The 19,439-nt window shown below is 40.9% G+C and overlaps 1 protein-coding gene across 3 annotated transcripts in view; it reads right to left on the bottom strand.

Annotated features, from left to right (window-relative positions):
* Positions 1-1,393: 1,393 nt before the first annotated feature.
* The window catches only part of LOC114360195 (lachesin), a 106,427-nt gene continuing 88,381 nt past the window's right edge, over positions 1,394-19,439 (bottom strand). For all 3 annotated transcript variants that reach the window (XM_028314793.1, XM_028314794.1, XM_028314797.1), the window contains 4 exons: positions 19,172-19,303; positions 16,209-16,334; positions 15,448-15,627; positions 1,394-3,023 (listed from right to left, as the gene is read on the bottom strand). In XM_028314793.1, coding sequence (XP_028170594.1) covers positions 2,824-3,023; positions 15,448-15,627; positions 16,209-16,334; positions 19,172-19,303 — 638 coding nt within the window. In that variant the 3' untranslated portion in view covers positions 1,394-2,823. The remainder of the gene's footprint in view (positions 3,024-15,447; positions 15,628-16,208; positions 16,335-19,171; positions 19,304-19,439) is intronic.

Here is a 19,439-nt window from a genome sequence, read left to right as displayed (position 1 = left end):
AAATTAATGCTGACACTGAGATTCGTAATAGGCCGCGTAATCTTGAGAAAAAAGTTATTAACATTGACATAAATTGTCTTTCATGTTTCATTAATGTTATTAAGTGCACTAGTTTGAGGTTCCATTTGAAGGCACTTAGTAATTTCCTTATGTATGAACTTACTTTGACTACCAAAACAGCTCAAAACCGGCATGAATATTTTCTTCTTGTTTACAAAATCGATACACACAGTTAACTTAATTTTGAGTTAATTTAACAATAGCATTTATAAGAATTCATCTCATCAAGGTGTTATAATATTTGCTTGCTTCTAATATTAATTTGGGCATATGAAATTGAAATTTAATCAGGTGACTCAGCAGACGGGAATCTATACCTACTTTAATTGATCGTGGAAAGTTTGTAACTGAAAAAACTAGGCTTTTTGTAACTTCAAATTAGTTGGAAGAAGTTATCAGACATTTTTTATTCATGTAATTATAAATGGTAAGTTGATTACTTTTAAAATCGCCACATAAAATGAGCGAGTATTAACGGACCAATTGGATCTCTTTCAGACTGCTCAAAGAGCGGATAGTTGTTTCAAGGACAAGGTATAGATCGTTTAATCCACGAAGACGCGCCCCACCTTTCTTCCGTTAATGTTTGAGTGTTATCGGTACACGCTAAATTATCTATGAGTACACACCCCTACTACAATAATGACGCTCGAATTGCTCGGATCAAACTCTCCGCACCCCGCGCTTCCCTCGACAAAAATTGGTGGGGCGCGTCTTCGTAGATGAAACGGTCTAAGCTGAAAATCAAACTCACATTTTCAAGGACATTTATTCAATATTATATTTCAGTATTCGTAAATTACACATTTATTGTCAAAGTCAACGTAATATTAGCACAAGATTCCGAGATGAGTATACACCTAAGTGCAAACAATTCGCGTTATGTCTACACAGATGCTATTCCATGCCCAATTTATTTGCACTTGATTGTAATAAAACAATAATGAGTATATGCACTATGTGAAACGTTCCTTCTATGTATACTATACTTAACATACCTTACTCTAGTCAGTTAAATATTTTAAATCTATTATTTTAACACTATGTTTTTTTTTCGTAAAGTATGAATTTTAAAATGGAATTCAATTGTATTTTTAATAATTACCTAGGTATGTTAACTGTTTACTTTATAGATACAACTTTTAATTTATCGTTTAATAATATAATTACAATCCGTGAACATTACAATTAATATACATTAACATTAAATATACAAAAAATATCACATTGTACATGGAAATCTCTGCTTTAAATATTAATTGATAAAATACTTATTATGTAAATAAATTAACAAGATATTAACAATAAATATTAAAAGAAATAGAAATTAAACTTCATATAAAACGTATTACAAATTCAACTGAATGGATAACCTAAACCGATTTTAAATAAATCCTTTGTTTTTCTGTTGACGGCGCCGCGGCGCCGGTACAACCGAGAGTATTTTAAATTATATTTTTTTTATTTAAATCCTTTTAAGGAAAGTCAAGAAAGTGAATTTATTTATCTTTAAAATGGTTTGAAGAAAGACCTATAATTTTCATTCCTTCAAATATACGTCATAATTATCTACAGTGATAGTTGAAATTCCTATAGGTTTTTGTTTCAAATGATTATGAAACTGATTGAAAACTGACCATTATTGGAAATCATGGACACGGTATTTTCGTAACGCTACAAATTGACAATTCACAGTACAGTACCTGTAAAAACATTGCATTTAACTTGTTGTTTACTTTACTGAGAATTTTCACGATTATAATCCGTTATTGTATTTCAATTTTCAATTTGAACAAAACGGTGTAGAACAGATTTCAGCAAAGCACGTTTTGACGCGTATTTCCTGGAACAGTCCTGGAAATACGCGTCAAAACATCAACATCAGACAAAAACGTCAGACATCAAAAACAGTTTTGATGTCTGACGTTTGATGAAACAACAAATGCGTTCAAACTAAGAGCTGGTTTAAATAATAACAAAATCTGTGTAACATTTGGCTATTGCCAGAACATTAACACATCTTTGGTGCAACATTGTCAATGACATAGATTCATAGAAAGTAATTAAAAATATTTTTGACGTCAAAGTCCGGTAAGTGCATACAGCGTGGGCAAACGGACAATATTGGGAATGGCAGATTAACTACAGCTTTAAAAAAAAAGAGAAGTTTACTTTGTATCCAATGTGGGAAAATCGGGCTTTTGATTTAAACGTATTCAAATATTGATTGACAGTTATTGCGGGGGAAGTTGATCCACGCACGAGCGGGTTCTAGCATGAGTGGGTTAAATACAGATTTTAAAAAACTTTGATAATTTTAGGTTGTACGATTATAATATGATAGTTGTTTTAATAATAAATAGTCGTAGATCCGTGAGCGAGTATTGCCATGCGAGATTAACCACTGATATTCTTTAGAGTTCTGTAAGTTCAAATGAGCAATTAAGATTTAAAATTAGAACGTGTGTATAGTAAATAGTATTTAGCAGTAGCGCAAACTGGCAGGTATGAAAAATTATCCACTGATGTTCTTTAAAGAAAATGTGTTCTGTTTCTGTAAGTTAAAATAAGGAATTCACATTCAAAATTAGAACGTGTTCAAATATCGGATAGCGGTTAGCAGTAGCGCATATAGTTGCGGAGAGAGTTGATCTGTGAGTACTGGCAGCTGTGACACATTAACCACTGATGTTATTTAGAAAATTTTAATTTGTTTTGTCCGTAGTTCAACCTTTGTCGCCAATTTTGGAATTCAGATTCAAATTAGAACGTGTTCAAATATCGGATAGCGGTTAGCAATAACGCATACAGTTGCGGGGGTAGTTGATCGGTGAGCGAGTACTGGTGCGCGTGGGAGGCGGCGGGACGCGCACGTGCCGAAGGTAGGCTGCGCGCGCGCTGCCACGCCGCGCCGGAGACCATCGGCTCTTCAGCGCCGAAGCCGTTCATGCTTAGCTCTAGTCCTATTTGAGAAAAAAAGCTGGTTTACAAAACAATACAGAAGGANCAATTTCTTTTCTATTAAACTATAATCTATTCCATTAATTCCATTCAATTACTAAATTTCTTTCCATTCTATTGCATTTCATTTTCAAATTTCGAAAAACCTAACTGTTGATGACGGTTTATGGTTTTAATTTTTATTTTGTTTTTGAGGGTGTGTTTAAAATGTACTAGTATGCATACTACCTACATTGTGCAAAATGTCAAAGAGCGCGACGCGTCGCGAGCCCGCTACCAGTCTGTGAGCATCATCGGGCGCGAGCGCATGTCGCTTTGTATTTCACTCTAAAGGCGTGGTTTCCGAAATAAAGACTTTAGAGCGTGTGAACGTGTTTAAATCAGTATCCCGTAGTCTTCAGCTGGTCTTCGAGCACGGATCTTCATGTTTCACTCGCCACAGCAGTTGTTAAAAATGGTTAACACGCGGAGCACCACCCGACGCGAAAAAGAAACCGCCACGGAAGTCACAAGTGAAATGGCGGCAGGCCCATCCAGCAGCATCAAGGCGGAATCACGTCCGCCACCTAAAGCTCCGTCGATAGCACCGTCATCCTGTTCCAGAAGGTCGAGTGCCTCTTTCGAAGCACGGCGGAAGAGTTTGTTGCTGGAAGCTGAAAAAAGAAAAGCTGAAATCAGGATGCAACTTATAGATAAGCAGCTAGATGCAGACCTAGCCAACTTAGAAGAAGAAATGTACAGTCCACACGATGGTAGCGAAGGCAATGCACACCGTGAATTTGAAAATTGGATGGAAAAAAGTCAGCTGGAATTGAACAAGCAGGAAGCCCCCAATGTTGGCCCTGAAACGGGCTTTCTGCACCCGCCGGTGAACGCTGCTGGCACTTCAGAGGGTACAATTCAGATGCTGGCTGCTGCAGTGAAAAATTTGAGTGCTGTTCCTACCCACAATACTTCGGAATCGAAATTGCTAAGCCGTATTTGTACGCCTAAAGAGTTACCAGACTTTTCAGGCGACCCGTTAGACTGGCTTCATTTTAAGCAAGCATTCGAAGAATCTACAGCGGTGTGTAACTTCAGTGCGAAGGAAAACTTATGGAGATTAAGAAAATGTTTGCGTGGGCAAGCTAAAGAAACCGTTTCAGCCCTGCTAATCAGTGCTACTTCACCTGACCGTATAATGGCGACATTGGAGCTACGTTTTGGCGATCCCGATCACATCCTGACCCGTTTGATACAAGACCTCAAGAAACTTCAATCTGTGTCAAATGATTACCCGAAGGATATAGTGATATTTTCTATCAAAGTACAGAATTTTGTGGAAGCTGTACGTGCAGTCGGCAGAGAGGAGTACATTCAAGGTATGAGTACAGTGTCTATCATACTATCTAAGTTGCCGACGGTACTCCTTTCAAAGTGGTCAGATTACAGCTTTCCACTAATACAAGCCAAAACTAATAAGTCACGATTAGAAATGTTGTCTGAATTTTTGAACGCAGAGGCAATAAAAGTATCTGCGACTGCAAATATTTACGCTCTGAATGCACGCACAGAAAGCTATAAATATAAGCAAAACGACAACAGTAACACTAGATCACATACTGTTTTATTACAAACTGACAAGCAAAGCGATGATACGCAGTGTCAGTTTTGTCGTGCATCGAAACACAAACTCACTGATTGCAAAAAGTTCAAGAAGTCGTTATGCAAAGTGAGATGGCAACATGTTAAACGCTACGGTATTTGTTTCAAATGTTTGGAGGCGAAACACCTGCGAGACACCTGCCCCGCGCCAGCCTGCGATAAGGACGACTGTGGCCGCGCGCGCATCACAACTTGCTTCATTACTCGAATAATAAACTGCGCGGCGAAAGCGCAACACAAGAACACGAAGAATCGCAAGACACGGCCGAGACAGTGACGCATGTTAACGCGAGTGTACGTAAAGTACTATTAAAAGTGTTACCGGTACGTGTGCATACGAATAACGGTGATTACATCGACACTAGTGCGTTACTCGACGACGGTTCGACTGTGACTATGATAAGCGCCAGGCTCGCCGATCGGGCCGGGCTGCGCGGGCGCCGCGAATCTATGCGTGTGTGCGGGCCGTGGAGCGATAACGAACTGGTTTACGATACGACCGTATTGAACTTGCAGCTTTCTGGTATGGACAATAAGATACATAGTATTAAAACACGCAGTGTTAATGAATTAAACTTGCCTATGCAAATGTGTTCTATTGTAGATTGTGATAGGTTTGGTCATTTAAGAAATATTAAAGATAAATTGTGTAATATTGATAGTAAACCTGAGATTTTAATAGGGCAAGATAATTATGATCTATTGTTACCTTTAAAAGTGATGTCAGGTAAATCACATGAGCCGTCAGCAACACTCACACCTTTGGGCTGGAGCATTCATGGTTGTGTAAACATACCGAGGGGGGCGCGTCGCACGGCCTGCGCTGGCGCGCCGTCCGACGTCGGCGCTGTCCTGCACGTCGCCGAGCCCGAGCTGCTCTCTGAGGAGCGGGAGCTGCGAGCCCTGCATGAGGAGGTACGTCGAGCTTTTACTTTGGAGGCGATGGGAGTGACAGGTAAGCCTAGAGTAAATGCAGATGACGCTCGCGCCGTCGAGCAGCTGGAGCGGACCGCTCAGCTGATTGACGGGAGGTGGCACGTGGGCCTGCCCTGGAACGATCCCAATTGTACCATGCCGGATACATACCATAGTGCACTTAAGAGGTTAGAAGGAGTGGAACGTAAAATGAAAAAGGACACAGGATACGCTCAAAGGTATACCGAAAGGATAGATCATTTATTAGACAATCATTTTGCCAGGGAACTAGAGGACAGTCAACGCACACAAAGGACGTGGCACCTGCCACATTTCGGGGTTGACAACCCTAACAAAAGGAAAATGCGTTTGGTGTTCGATGCCGCCAACGTGGTTGATGGTTTGTGTTTAAATGATTATTTATTAAAGGGACCGGACCTACTCACCTCACTTTTCGGTATAATGCTCAGATTTAGAGAGAACCAAGTGGCAGTCACAGGTGATATTCAGGATATGTTCCTTAGAATCAAGATTTTATCACGTGACCAGAACGCCTTTAGGTTTTTNTTAGGTTTCCATGGAGAGACAACCCCACGGATAACGTACGTACCTACGCGATGACGTCACTTTTGTTTGGTGCGAAGTGTTCGCCCTTCATCGCTCAATTCGTTAAAAATAAAAACGCGCAACGATTTGAGTCCTCGATGCCGGCAGCCGTCGATGCTATTATTGGTTCTCATTATATGGATGATTATATACAAAGTTTGCCGGACGAGGAAACGGCGATTGAGATGGTAAGAAACATTTCAAACATTCACAAACAAGGTGGTTTTGTCATGCGAAATTGGACCAGTAACAGCGGGGCAGTACTAAACTCCGTACCAAAAGAAACTTTAGGAACTGAGGCCGTAAAATTTAAAATTGATCAGCAATGTGACGGCGAACGCACACTTGGACTTTTATGGTATCCAAGTACGGACGAATTAGCGTTTGACGTTTCATTTAAACGTATTCCTGATAGTATCGTGCAAGGTAAAGAAAGGCCAACCAAAAGGATTATGCTTCGTGTTGTTATGTCAATTTTTGACGTATATGGATTCCTTTCTCCTTTTACTATTCAAGGTAAGATAATGCTGCAGGATACTTGGCGTTTAAGGGTTGGCTGGGATGACTCCATTCCATCCGATTTATTTAATAGATGGCTTAAATGGATGAAACTGCTATACAATTAATTGATAAGATTCGTGTACCGAGATTAGTGATGGTCAACTCGAGTAAGTAACTCGAGTTAATTCGAGTTGGGCGTAACTCGAACCCACTCGAGTTGAATTCTCTCCGACTCGAGTTCGTATCGTAAACCGAATGGAACCGACATGGACCGAAGATTGCCGATCATATAAATATAAATATTTTTTAAAATTAAAATTCAAGCCAAAAATCCATGAATAAATTATTATATTTCAAACAATAATTTTCTTTCTAACTTTAGTTAGTATGATTCTCCCAATACATTATAAATGATATTTGTTAAAATGTTAATGCGAATCTGAGGGAATAAACTGGTAAAAATAAGTTAAAAAACTCACTTGTCCATCTAGTTAACTCGAGTTACGTAACTCGAGTTCAACCCGAGTTACGTGGATTTTAACTCGAGCTAAATCGAGTTTTGTTTTTCCCGAGTTGGCCCATCACTAACCGAGATGTTATCACCGCGCCGCAAGTGCGAGCGAGACAACAAACGAACCTTTCACAGCTGGCTCCGTAGCATTATCCTCTAGCGCTACGAATGTGACTACGGATGCGCTTACGCAAGCGGCTGACTACGGCGAAATGTGCTACGATACGCGAGCCTGTGCTACGAAAGACTTAGTATCAATGCAATGTTATAGAAACCTACAGTTGCATTTATTTAGTGACGCCGGGCAAAAGGCGCTGTCCGCTGTCGCATACTGGCGTTGGATTTCTGCGGATAATAAGATATGCGTTTGTTTAATCGCTAGCAAATCCAGGGTTGCGCCCGTTAAACCAGTAACTATGCCGCGTCTTGAGCTGCAGGCGGCGTTGTTGGCAGCGAGACTCGCTCACACTATTATTACAGAGCATCAGCTATCGCCCGAGCGACGCTTCTTTTGGTGCGATTCTACTACCGTATTGCACTGGCTACGTAACAACACGCGCACGTATAAAACGTTTGAAGTAAACCGACTCGGAGAGATTGATGATCTCACAAGTGTGTCAGAATGGAGGTATGTACTTACGAAACTAAACATAGCGGATATAGCGACACGAGATGATTTCAATTATGATTTGTTTATAAATCAATGGTTCCGCGGACCTCAGTTCTTGTACGAGGATATGGAAAACTGGCCGCGCGATGTTGTAGAACCTGAAAATGAAAATTTTGGTAAGCCTACCACAGATTATATAGGAATTGTACACAATGAATTTGACTTACCCGTTCCGGACTCCAGGCTGTTCTCTTCTTGGCTCCGGCTGGTGAGGTCTGCTGCTGCTGTCCTGAAATTCATTAGTAGATGTAGAAAACTTACCAATGTCGATGACAGCGCTTTGATGAAGCGAGCGGAGTGCCTGTTACTACGAAAGGCTCAAGTGGATTCATTTGGCACTGAAATAAATCATCTTAAAAATGGTAAGTGCATACCGCGCGATAGTAGACTTCGCAATTTGTCGCCATACTTAGATGAGCAAGGGCTTCTTCGTGTAGGCGGCCGCATCGATGCTGTTTCCGATGTTGCCTTGGAAACCAAAAGGCCTTACATCCTCGATGGGCGGCACCCGACTGCTAAACTCATAGTCCGGCACTACCACGTGAAAGCGGCACATGGAAACCAAGAGGCGGTTGTCAACCACTTGAAACAGGTGTACTGGATAATTAGAATACGCCCAACGGTAAAGGACGTCGCGTCAAAGTGTTTCTTCTGCCGACTGAGAAAGGCCAAACCTTGCATACCTAGGATGGGAGATTTGCCTGAAGCGCGGATGGCTCATCATCAGCGACCGTTTACCTTCTGCGGTATAGATCTCTTCGGTCCTATGGAGGTCGTAGTAGGCAGGCGACGCGAGAAGAGATACGGCGTTTTATTTACTTGCCTTACGGTTCGCGCTATTCACATTGAGATTGTGCATTTCCTCACAACTGACTCCCTGATAATGGCCCTTCGCCGTATGGCATGTCGAAGAGGTTGGCCACGACACATATACTCAGATAACGGGACCAACTTGCGAGGTGCTGACGTTGAACTCCGCAAGGCTATGCAGGAACTTGATGAAGAGGCATTAGGTACGGAAGCATTGAACAGCGGCGCTCAGTGGACCTTTATACCCCCGGGCAGTCCCCATTGGGGTGGGGCATGGGAACGCTTGATACGTAGTGTTAAGTCGTCTCTTCGAGTAATTCTAAAGGAACGAGCCCCTAAAGACGAGGTGCTGAGAACGCTCTTGATAGAAGTGGAAAATATAGTCAATGGGCGACCGTTAACCCATGTCTCAGTAGAACCGGGTGCTCCTGAGTCTTTAACTCCCAACCATTTCCTCATTGGTTCGTTAACCAACCTACCGATCGCAGGAGCCTTTGACGACTCGGACTTGTTTCTCAGAAAGCAGTGGCGGCAGGCGCAAAGGTTAGCCGACATGTACTGGCAGCGATGGGTTAAGGAATACTTACCAACTTTAATCCCCAGGTCTAAGTGGCATCAGGAACGAAAGCCCTTGAAAGAAGGTGATTTGGTATTTATTGCAGACTCTGATTCTCCTAGGAACGTGTGGCCTCGAGGTATTATAGCAAAGGTATTTCCAGGAAAGGACGGCCGAGTTCGTGTCGTTGAGGTGCGGACGTCGGGCGGTGTGCTGCGCAGGTCCGCGGCGCGATTCGCTCCGGTGCCCTTAGGTATGGAGTGCTGACTCAGCACTGGGGTGGGGAGTGTTGATGACGGTTTATGGTTTTAATTTTTATTTTGTTTTTGAGGGTGTGTTTAAAATGTACTAGTATGCATACTACCTACATTGTGCAAAATGTTAAAGAGCGCGACGCGTCGCGAGCCCGCTACCAGTCTGTGAGCATCACCGGGCGCGAGCGCATGTCGCTTTGTATTTCACTCTAAAGGCGTGGTTTCCGAAATAAAGACTTTAGAGCGTGTGAACGTGTTTAAATCAGTATCCCGTAGTCTTCAGCTGGTCCNCAGAAGGACGGGAGAGTATTCACATTCGAGATAGTTTAGTAAGAACGATTTTTGATTATGTATGTAGGATATGAGTGCGAAACGGAACGTAAGAATGTGTGAAAGAGAAGGAAGAGTGTGTGAGTGTGACGTACGACGACGTGTAAACGAACGATGATTGTTTTGAATTACTATTTTTATTATTTTCTATCTTGGGCAAATAAAAACGTGGGAATTAGAACCGCATTCCAATTCCTACATGTATAAATCGCTGGCGAATTTTTATTCATTTGTGTATTTGAGTATAGATTATTCTCATAGCCTTGTGCTAGATTTTGAAACAGTAGTAATCAGTCAAATATTTTTAGTGGATGAAAAGACTATCATGTTACGATCTGTTGTTAGAATTAAGATGGTAATAGGTTCTTTGAATAAGAAAACATACCAGCCACTTAGCAACCATAATTAGTATACAGCAGCACGTGTAAATTACGACTATTTTTTTACTAATTACAGCGTTGAAAGGAGTGATCAAAAAGTACCTACCTTAGGTATGATTTGTACTACAATAAATTAACATTGAAACTCTCGTTTTCTTGTAATTATCAATTTTATGGCGGCTCTATAATCGTTGCTAAAACTTACTATGTAAGCTGACTTGACTCTCCATCTTGCCCAGTGCGTTGACGGACGCACAGACGTAAGTCCCATAGTCTCCCTGCGCTAGAGACTTGATGGTGAGGTTCATCCATCGGGAGTACTCGTTCAGGATCACCTCGTTGATGCGGAGCTTGGGGTTCTCTAGGATCTTGTCGCTGACTAGTGCTGTGGGAGATTGAAATCCTTAATTTGTCTGCATGCATAATATTATAACGCAAAGAACAGCAATAATCGAAGAGTCTTAAGCACTGTTCACGTCCCAATATGGGTGGCTTAATTTTAAAAGTCTATTTTTATCCATATTTAGATTGCTAGGTCAAAAAAATATCTGATTTTTCTCTATGAATTGACAAACTCCGTTTTTCAATTAAATGACGCTAAGTAGGTTTTTGACAAAACATTTCTAAATCCTGTTAAATATTATTCAGTTAGATAAAAGATTTTGAAAAGATATTGACAAGAAATCTTTAATTCGGCATATTTTATGACACCTTGTGACCAAGTGCTCTGTTCTGCATTAAGTCTCGTGACCAAACAAATTAGATATTCACGATAGTGTAGAACATTTTAATACATTTGCATACTTAGATTTCGGATAAATCTGTCTTTATAACTAATGTTTTTTTACTGAGGCAGTTTTTACGATCTCTCGCGACCCCCCTATAGAGGCTTCGCGACACCCCAGGGGGTCGCGACCCACAGGTTGAAAAACACTGGTGTAGAGCACCTAATTATTATGATCTACATACGAAAAACATATGAAATTAATGCCTATGAAGAGGCAGATTTACTAACATTTACCGTCTTCTCGGTACCAGGAGTTCATGGCCTTAGGGGAGGCTTCGATGTAGCACTGCAGTTCGACGTCGCTACCGAGCGGAGCCCCGACCAGCTGATTCGTCACCTTCACTTGAGGGATAACTGGTAACAAGAAGTAAACAAATAATATTACCTAATATAATACAGCATATTTTTGTAGTTCTAGAATAAGCAAATTTTTCATGAGGAAACTACTATATTTACAAGTGGTACTCGTGCCTACAGGCAATTTTCTTCATAATTAAAATTAATACATTGAAATTAAGTACGGTCATTTGGAGAATAATTAACACAAAGTTTTCGTAGTATGCTACAATACTACGAGGATTGCTACAAATCAAGAACGACTACGAGACTACGAAATCACGAATACGACTACGAGAGAGCTGGGAATTGTAATTATGTATTATATTCGATTGTGGTTTCTCAGAGTGGTTAATCAAAGCTACCACTAGTTCAAATCTTTTGAGTAATTAACCAGAACTTATAATTAATTTCAGGATCGTATTTCCAAATTGACTATACAATATTTATGTATGAATAATTAATTAATTTAAATATCAACATTACAATTATGCGATAACCATGACACATACAGTCCCATAAAGGAGGGAAGTATTTAATTCACTGCAGGCATGGTGTTTGTGTTCCCGTCCATTGGATTTGCATAGATTACGCCGCATCGTTCACTGTAAAGTTAGAGCCAAAGCACACGATGCGTCGCGGCTCCGCACCGCAAAGATTTCGTAGTATCAGAGGAAATACAAATGAGTAGGTCATCTTCAAAGAAACGCACACACTGACAAAATTCGGCGCAACACACCGCTAATCCACGCAAAATTTTGTCAGTGTTTGCATGCGCGCCGCATACGTATTGGCGCGCTCACATACAAACCGTGCTCGGTGCGTTTCTATGAAGGTGACCTACTCATTTGTATTTACTCTGGTAGTATCGCGCGGCGCGGCGCCGCACCAGTGTGTCCGCTACTGATATTTCTATGTAAGACGACGCAGCGACAACGCTCCGGCGTCGCAACGCTGCCATAACGGATCGTGTGCTTTGGCTCTACTTAGCGCGATCTAACTACGACGCAATCTGTTCTGTCGGTGTCAAGCAAACTTATCTGGAACTCTGTACATGTAAGGTTGTATTGATTGAGAGTACGCGTGTATATTCGCAGTGATTGGATAATAATATTAATTGTGAACATCTAACGTATGTATTAATCATACAGTTTGGCGGAACCTTTAACAGTCAATCAAATCAATACCCTGAAATAGATTTCCTTGTACGGAAATGATTGTCGGAGGATTTGTAGATGGGTACTTACTTGCATATGTATTTTTTGTATTGTCTCATATTGACAATCGATAGCTAATCATATTATGTTTATACGTATAATTTCAAAGTAATACCAAAGTTATACGTCTGAATTGATCTACATATGTGTAAAAACAAACTAACTTATGTTTTCTATAATTTTTACACATACGAGTAGATCAATTTTGTTTAAATAGAATTTACAATTAATATATTACTACGTTAACTTCAGATGCAATCATATACTTACGTTCCCCTTTTGAATATTATTATTATAAAGACTTTCTGCCCCGTACAACCAAACTGTGGAATGGACTGTCGTCTGCGGTGTTTCCGGACGGATACGACCTGCAAGCTTTCAAGAGGAGAGCGTATCTTTACCTTAAAGGCCGGCAACGCACCTGTAACGCCCCTGGGTCTGCGGGTGTCTATGGGCGACGGTAATCACTTACCATCAGGTGATCCGTTTGCTCGTTTGCCTCCTATCACATAAAAAAAAAAAAAAAAAAATAAATAAAGAACGACACTTACAGTGTACCTCGACGTGGTACCGGCGGCTGACGGTGGGCGGAATCCCATTGCTAGCGATGCAGTAGTACACGCCCATGTCTGTTAGCTGCACGTGCTGAAGTTCCAAGGTTTGTAGCGGCTTAAAGGAGTAGAGGACACTCACAGTGCACCTCGACGTGGTACCGGCGGCTATCGGTGGGCTTTATGCCGTTGCTAGCGATGCAGTAATACGCGCTCATGCCGTGAACTCATGGTCGCTGCATATGCTGCAGCTCTAAGGTTTGTAGTGGCAAAGGAATAGACACTCACAGTGCACCTCGACGTGGTACCAGCGGCTGACGGTGGGCGGGATGCCGTTGCTAGCGATGCAGTAGTACGTGCTCATGCCGTGAGCTCATGGTCGCTGCATATGCTGAAGCTCTAAGGTTTGTAGTGGCAAAGGAGTAGACACTCACAGTGCACCTCGACGTGGTACCGGCGGCTGACGGTGGGCGGGATGGCGTTGCTAGCGATGCNACCGGCGGCTATCGGTGGGCTTTATGCCGTTGCTAGCGATGCAGTAATACGCGCTCATGCCGTGAACTCATGGTCGCTGCATATGCTGCAGCTCTAAGGTTTGTAGTGGCAAAGGAATAGACACTCACAGTGCACCTCGACGTGGTACCAGCGGCTGACGGTGGGCGGGATGCCGTTGCTAGCGATGCAGTAGTACGTGCTCATGCCGTGAGCTCATGGTCGCTGCATATGCTGAAGCTCTAAGGTTTGTAGTGGCAAAGGAGTAGACACTCACAGTGCACCTCGACGTGGTACCGGCGGCTGACGGTGGGCGGGATGGCGTTGCTAGCGATGCAGTAGTTAGTACGCGCTTATGCCGTGAGCTCATGGTCATTGCATATGCTGCAGCTCTGAGGTTTGTAGTGGCTTAAAGGAGTAGACACTCACAGTGCACCTCGACGTGGTACCGGCGGCTGACGGTGGGCGGGATGCCGTTGCTAGCGATGCAGTAGTACGCGCCCATGTCTGTTCGCTGAACGTGCTGCAGCTCCAAGGTCTCGCCCTTGTGGCTGTCCACCACTGCAACAAAGAGAGGCGTTAAAGAACTGAGCGTGTTCAAAGATAGCTGGGATACTTCTACTGCGAAGCTGAATGAAACTCTACGGCAGAGCTTGTTACTTGTGATTTGTTATTTTTATATTTTCTCTTGCCACGTTTAACTTAATCATGTTACACTTTACACTTTGAAAGTTTTACATCTGAAATTATTTGCATTTTAACTGTAAGGGCGTAAACTGATGTAGATAAATGATTCTTTAAAAAATGATGTTGTGATTAAATCTTATCTTATTATTAATTTAAAATCGTTTTTATATCAGTAACCTTTATTATAAAATAAGCTATAAGTGATGGTAACTATCGCTATATTTTTATTTAAATGAAAAGGTACAGTAATACTAAGGTCTGTTAAAAATGTTGAGCAGCTGCTTCATTCACAAAGCAATGATAAAGTTTTATAAACGTGTTTAGTTTTAGTATAAAATCACTACCCTTGTGCTGCTAATGTTGAGCTAAATATTACGTTACAGTGAGTTCAAAAGTTAATTTAAAAGCAACGACAATTTTCCCAGAACATTCATAACTTTTTCCCGTTTTCAATTATACATTTTTATCTGGCGTATAAAATAATATTTCAAGAGACTATGTATCATAAAATCAACAGTGTATTCAGTTTAACGGGAGTTTAAATACATCTANAGAAGGAATTCACAAATACGAGACATTTTAGTAAGAAAGATTTATGATTATGTATGTAGGATATGAGTGCAAAACGGAACGTAAGGATGTGTGAAAGAGAAGGAAAAGTGTGTGAGTGTGACGTACGACGACGTGTAGACGAACGACAATTGTTATTATTTTCTTTCTATTACTATTTTTATTATTTTCTATCTTGGGCAAATAAATACGTGGGAATTAGAACCGCATTTCAATTCTTACATGTATAAAGCGCTGGCGAATTTTTATCCATTTGTGTATTTGAATATAGATTATTCTCATAGCCTTGTGCTAGATTTGAAACAGTAGTAATCAGTCAAATATTTTTAGTGGATGAAAAGACTATCATGTTACGATCTGTTGTTAGAATTTAGGTGGTAATAAGTTCTTTGAATAAGAAAATATAACAGCCACTTAGCAACCATAATTAGTATACAGCAGCACGTGTAAATTACGACTATTGTTTTACTAATTACAGCGTTGAAAGGAGTGATCAAAAAGTACCTACCTTAGGTATGATTTGTACTACATATAAATTAACATTGAAACTCTTGTATTTCTTGTAATAATCAATTTTATGGCGTCTCTATAATCGTTGCTAAAACTTACTATGTAAGCTGACTTGACTCTCCATCTTTCCCAGTGCGTTGACGGACGCACAGACGTAAGTCCCATAGTCGCCCTGCGCAAGAGACTTGATGGTGAGGTTCATCCATCGGGAGTACTCGTTCAGAATCACCTCGTTGATGCGGAGCTTGGGGTTCTCTAGGATCTTGTCGCTGACAAGTGCTGTGGGAGATTGAAATCCTTAATTTGACTGCATGCACAATATTACAACGCAAAGAAGAACAATAAAATTAAGTATGGATAGTTTAGTTCTAAAACTCACTGACTCTATTTTATCGATATTTTAAGATAGAAAGGTAAAAAAAAACTGATTTTTCTCTATGATTCAACTCTGTTTTTCAATAATTTGATGTTAAGTAGGTTTTTTTTTGCAAAAACATTTCTAAATCCTGTTAAATATTATTCAGTTAGATAAAAGATTTTGAAAAGAAATTGATAAGAAATCTTTAATTCGGAATATTTTATGACACCTTGTGACCAAGTGCTCTGTTCTGCGTTAAGTTCCGTGACCCGTGTATAATCTCAAATTCGATATTCAAGATAATGTATAGTCTGGTCTGCGAGCACGTAGAATTTTGTCCAATGACCCCAAGCTACCCATCCTTATCGCTCGCGCGTAATTATGTTGCACACTCACGGCGGGCGCCCGTCGCACAGTCGCGACAGCAATATAACTTAATTATTATGATCTACATACAAAAAACATATAAAATTAATGCCTATGAAGAGGCAGATTTACTAACATTTACCGTCTTCTCGGTACCAGGAGTTCATGGCTTTAGGAGAGGCTTCGATGTAGCACTGCAGTTCGACGTCGCTACCAAGCGGAGCCCCAACCAGCTGATTCGTCACCTTCACTTGAGGGATAACTGGTAACAAGAAGTAAATAAATAATATAACCTTATACAGCATATTTTTGTAGTACTAGAAAAATTTTTGATTTTGAAAATGAATTTTTCATGAGGAAACTACTTTTACAAGTGGTACTCGTGCCTACAGGCAATTTTCTTCATAATTAAAATTAACACATTGAAATTAAGTACGGTTATTTGGAGAATAATACACAAAGTTTTCGTAGTACCTATGCTACGATGCTACGAGGATTGCTACAAATCATGAACGACTACGAGACTACGAAATCACGAATACGACTACGAGTGAGTTGGGAATTGTAATTATGTATTATATTCGATTGTGGTTTCTCAGAGTGGTTAATCAAAGCTACCACTAGTTCAAATCTTTTGAGTAATTAACAAGAACTTATAATTAATTTCAGGATCGTATTTCCAAACTGATTATAAAATATTAATGTTTGTTAGTATGAATAAATAATTTAAATATGAACAATACAGGGTGATTTTGTTATCAGTATCCAAATTTTTAGGAGCGACTCAGAATCAGTAACTTAATCAATTTACGTAAAAATTTGTAAAACAACATTTTTTTTTTAATAATTGGCTCACGTGGTTAATTTGCTTCGTTAATAGAAAAATACGTACACACAGTTTACTACAAAGCTTAATAGACATAATGGTACGCAAAAATAAGCCTTAACCTATAAAAATTAAGATAATATGGACAACTGCAAATAAGATTTTCAATAATTATTTTCGCGGAAAATACCGCGAATAAGAATAATTAATTTATATTTTTAAATTGTTCTATAGAGCTTATTAAAAACATTTGGATACTGATAACAAAATCACCCTGTATATGAGATAACCATGACACATATAGTCCCATAAAGGAGGGAAGTATTTAATTCACTGCAGGCATGGTGTTTGTGTTCCCGTCCATTGGATTTGCATAGATTACGCCGCATCGTTCACTGTAAAGTTAGAGCCAAAGCACACGATGCGTCGCGGCTCCGCACCGCATAGATTTCGTAGTATCAGAGGAAATACAAATGAGTAGGTCATCTTCATAGAAACGCACACACTGACAAAATTCGGCGCAACACCCCGCTAATCCACGCTAAATTTTGTCAGTGTGTGCATGCGCGCCGCATACGTATTGGCGCGCTCACATACAAACCGTGCTCGGTGCGTTTCTATTAAGGTGACCTACTCATTTGTATTTATTTTGGTAGTATCGCGCGGCGCGGCGCGCCGCACCAGTGTGACCGCTACTGATATTTCTATGTAAGACGACGCAGCGACGACGATCCGGCGTCGCAACGCTGCCATAACGGATCGTGTGCTTTGGCTCTACTTAGCGCGATCTAACTACGACGCAATCTGTTCTGTCGGTGTCAAGCAAACTTATCTGGAACTCTGTACATGTAAGGTTGTATTGATTGAGAGTACGCGTGTATTCGCAGTGATTGGATAATAATATTAATTGTAAACATCTAACGTATGTATTAATCATACAGTTTGGCGGAACCTTTAACAGTCAATCAAATCAATACCCTGAAATAGATTTCCTTGTAAGGAAATGATTGCCGGAAGATTTGTAGATGATTACTTTTGATGATTTTTTTTTGTATTGTCTCTTAATGACAATCGATAGCAAATCATACGTTTATAGGTACGTATAATTTCAAAGTAGTAGCAAATTTATACGTCTAATAAACTTATGTTTTCTATCATTTTTACACATAGATCAATTTTGTTTAAATACAATAAGAATTTACATCAATTTACTACTATAACTTCGAATGCAACGAGATGACATGCAACAATTTACGGATTGACCCCTATAAACCACAACAAATCAAAACAAAATACCAACCAATCGTCACGTTCATAGCCCTCATTAACTCAATAGTCCATCAACTCAAGGGGATCAACAAAACATAGCTTGAAAGCTACGTATTGTTGGATCTCTCTCTCTCTTTTCACGTTTGGCAGCAGACTGTATCCATTAGCAGACTGCAACTAAACGCCCTTGGAGCTCAGAACTTTCGAAGTTCAATAAAAACTGTGAGCACATTATTAGGTACTTTAACCAAAATCGAAAAAGTGCCGTAGACAATAAAAAAACTTCGAATGCAATCGTTTACGTTCCTCTTTTGAATATTATTGTTTTATATTGTATAGAACGACACTCACAGTGCACCTCAACGTGGTACTGGCGGCTGACGGTGAGCGGGATGCCGTTGCTAGCGATGCAGTAGTACGCGCTTATGCCGTGAGCTCATGGTCGCTGCATATGCTGAAGCTCTAAGGTTTGTAGTAGCAAAGGAGTAGACACTCACAGTGCACCTCGACGTGGTATCGGCGGCTGACGGTGGGGGGGATGCCGTTGCTAGCGATGCAGTAGTACGCGCCCATATCTGTTCGCTGAACGTGCTGCAGCTCCAAGGTTTGTAGTGGTTTATGAGAGTGTTAGCAATTTGTAGTTGCTTTTAAAGAACAGACACTCACTGTGCACCTCGACGTGGTACCGGCGGCTGACGGTGGGGGGGATGCCGTTGCTAGCGATGCAGTAGTACGCGCCCATGTCTGTTCGCTGCACGTGCTGCAGCTTCAAGGTTTGTAGTGGCTTACAAGAGTGTTAGCAAATTGTAGTGGCTTATAAAGAATAGACACTCACAGTGCACCTCGACGTGGTACCGGCGGCTGACGGTGGGCGGGATGCCGTTGCTAGCGATGCAGTACTTCGCGCCCATGTCAGTTCGCTGCGCGTGCTGCAGCTCCAAAGTTTGTAGTGGCTTACAAGAGTATTAGCACATTGTAGTGGCTTTCAAAGAACAGATACTCACAGTGCACCTCGACGTGGTACCGGCGGCTGACGGTGGGCGGGATCCCGTTGCTAGCGATGCAGTAATACGCGCCCATGTCTGTTCGCTGAACGTGCTGCAGCTCCAAAGTCTCGCCCTTATGGCTGTCCACCACTGCAACAAAGACAGGTGTTAAAGAACTGAGCGTGTTCAAAGATAGCTGGGATACTTCTACTGCGAAGCTGAATGAAACTCTACGGTAGAGCTTGTTATTTGTGATTTGTTATTTTTATATTTTCCCTTGCCACGT

Source organism: Ostrinia furnacalis, unplaced genomic scaffold (assembly GCF_004193835.3).
Source record: "Ostrinia furnacalis isolate ACB-3 unplaced genomic scaffold, ASM419383v2 OfSCF4915, whole genome shotgun sequence".
Taxonomy (NCBI): domain Eukaryota; kingdom Metazoa; phylum Arthropoda; class Insecta; order Lepidoptera; family Crambidae; genus Ostrinia; species Ostrinia furnacalis.
This window is presented reverse-complemented; position numbering and strand designations above follow the sequence as displayed.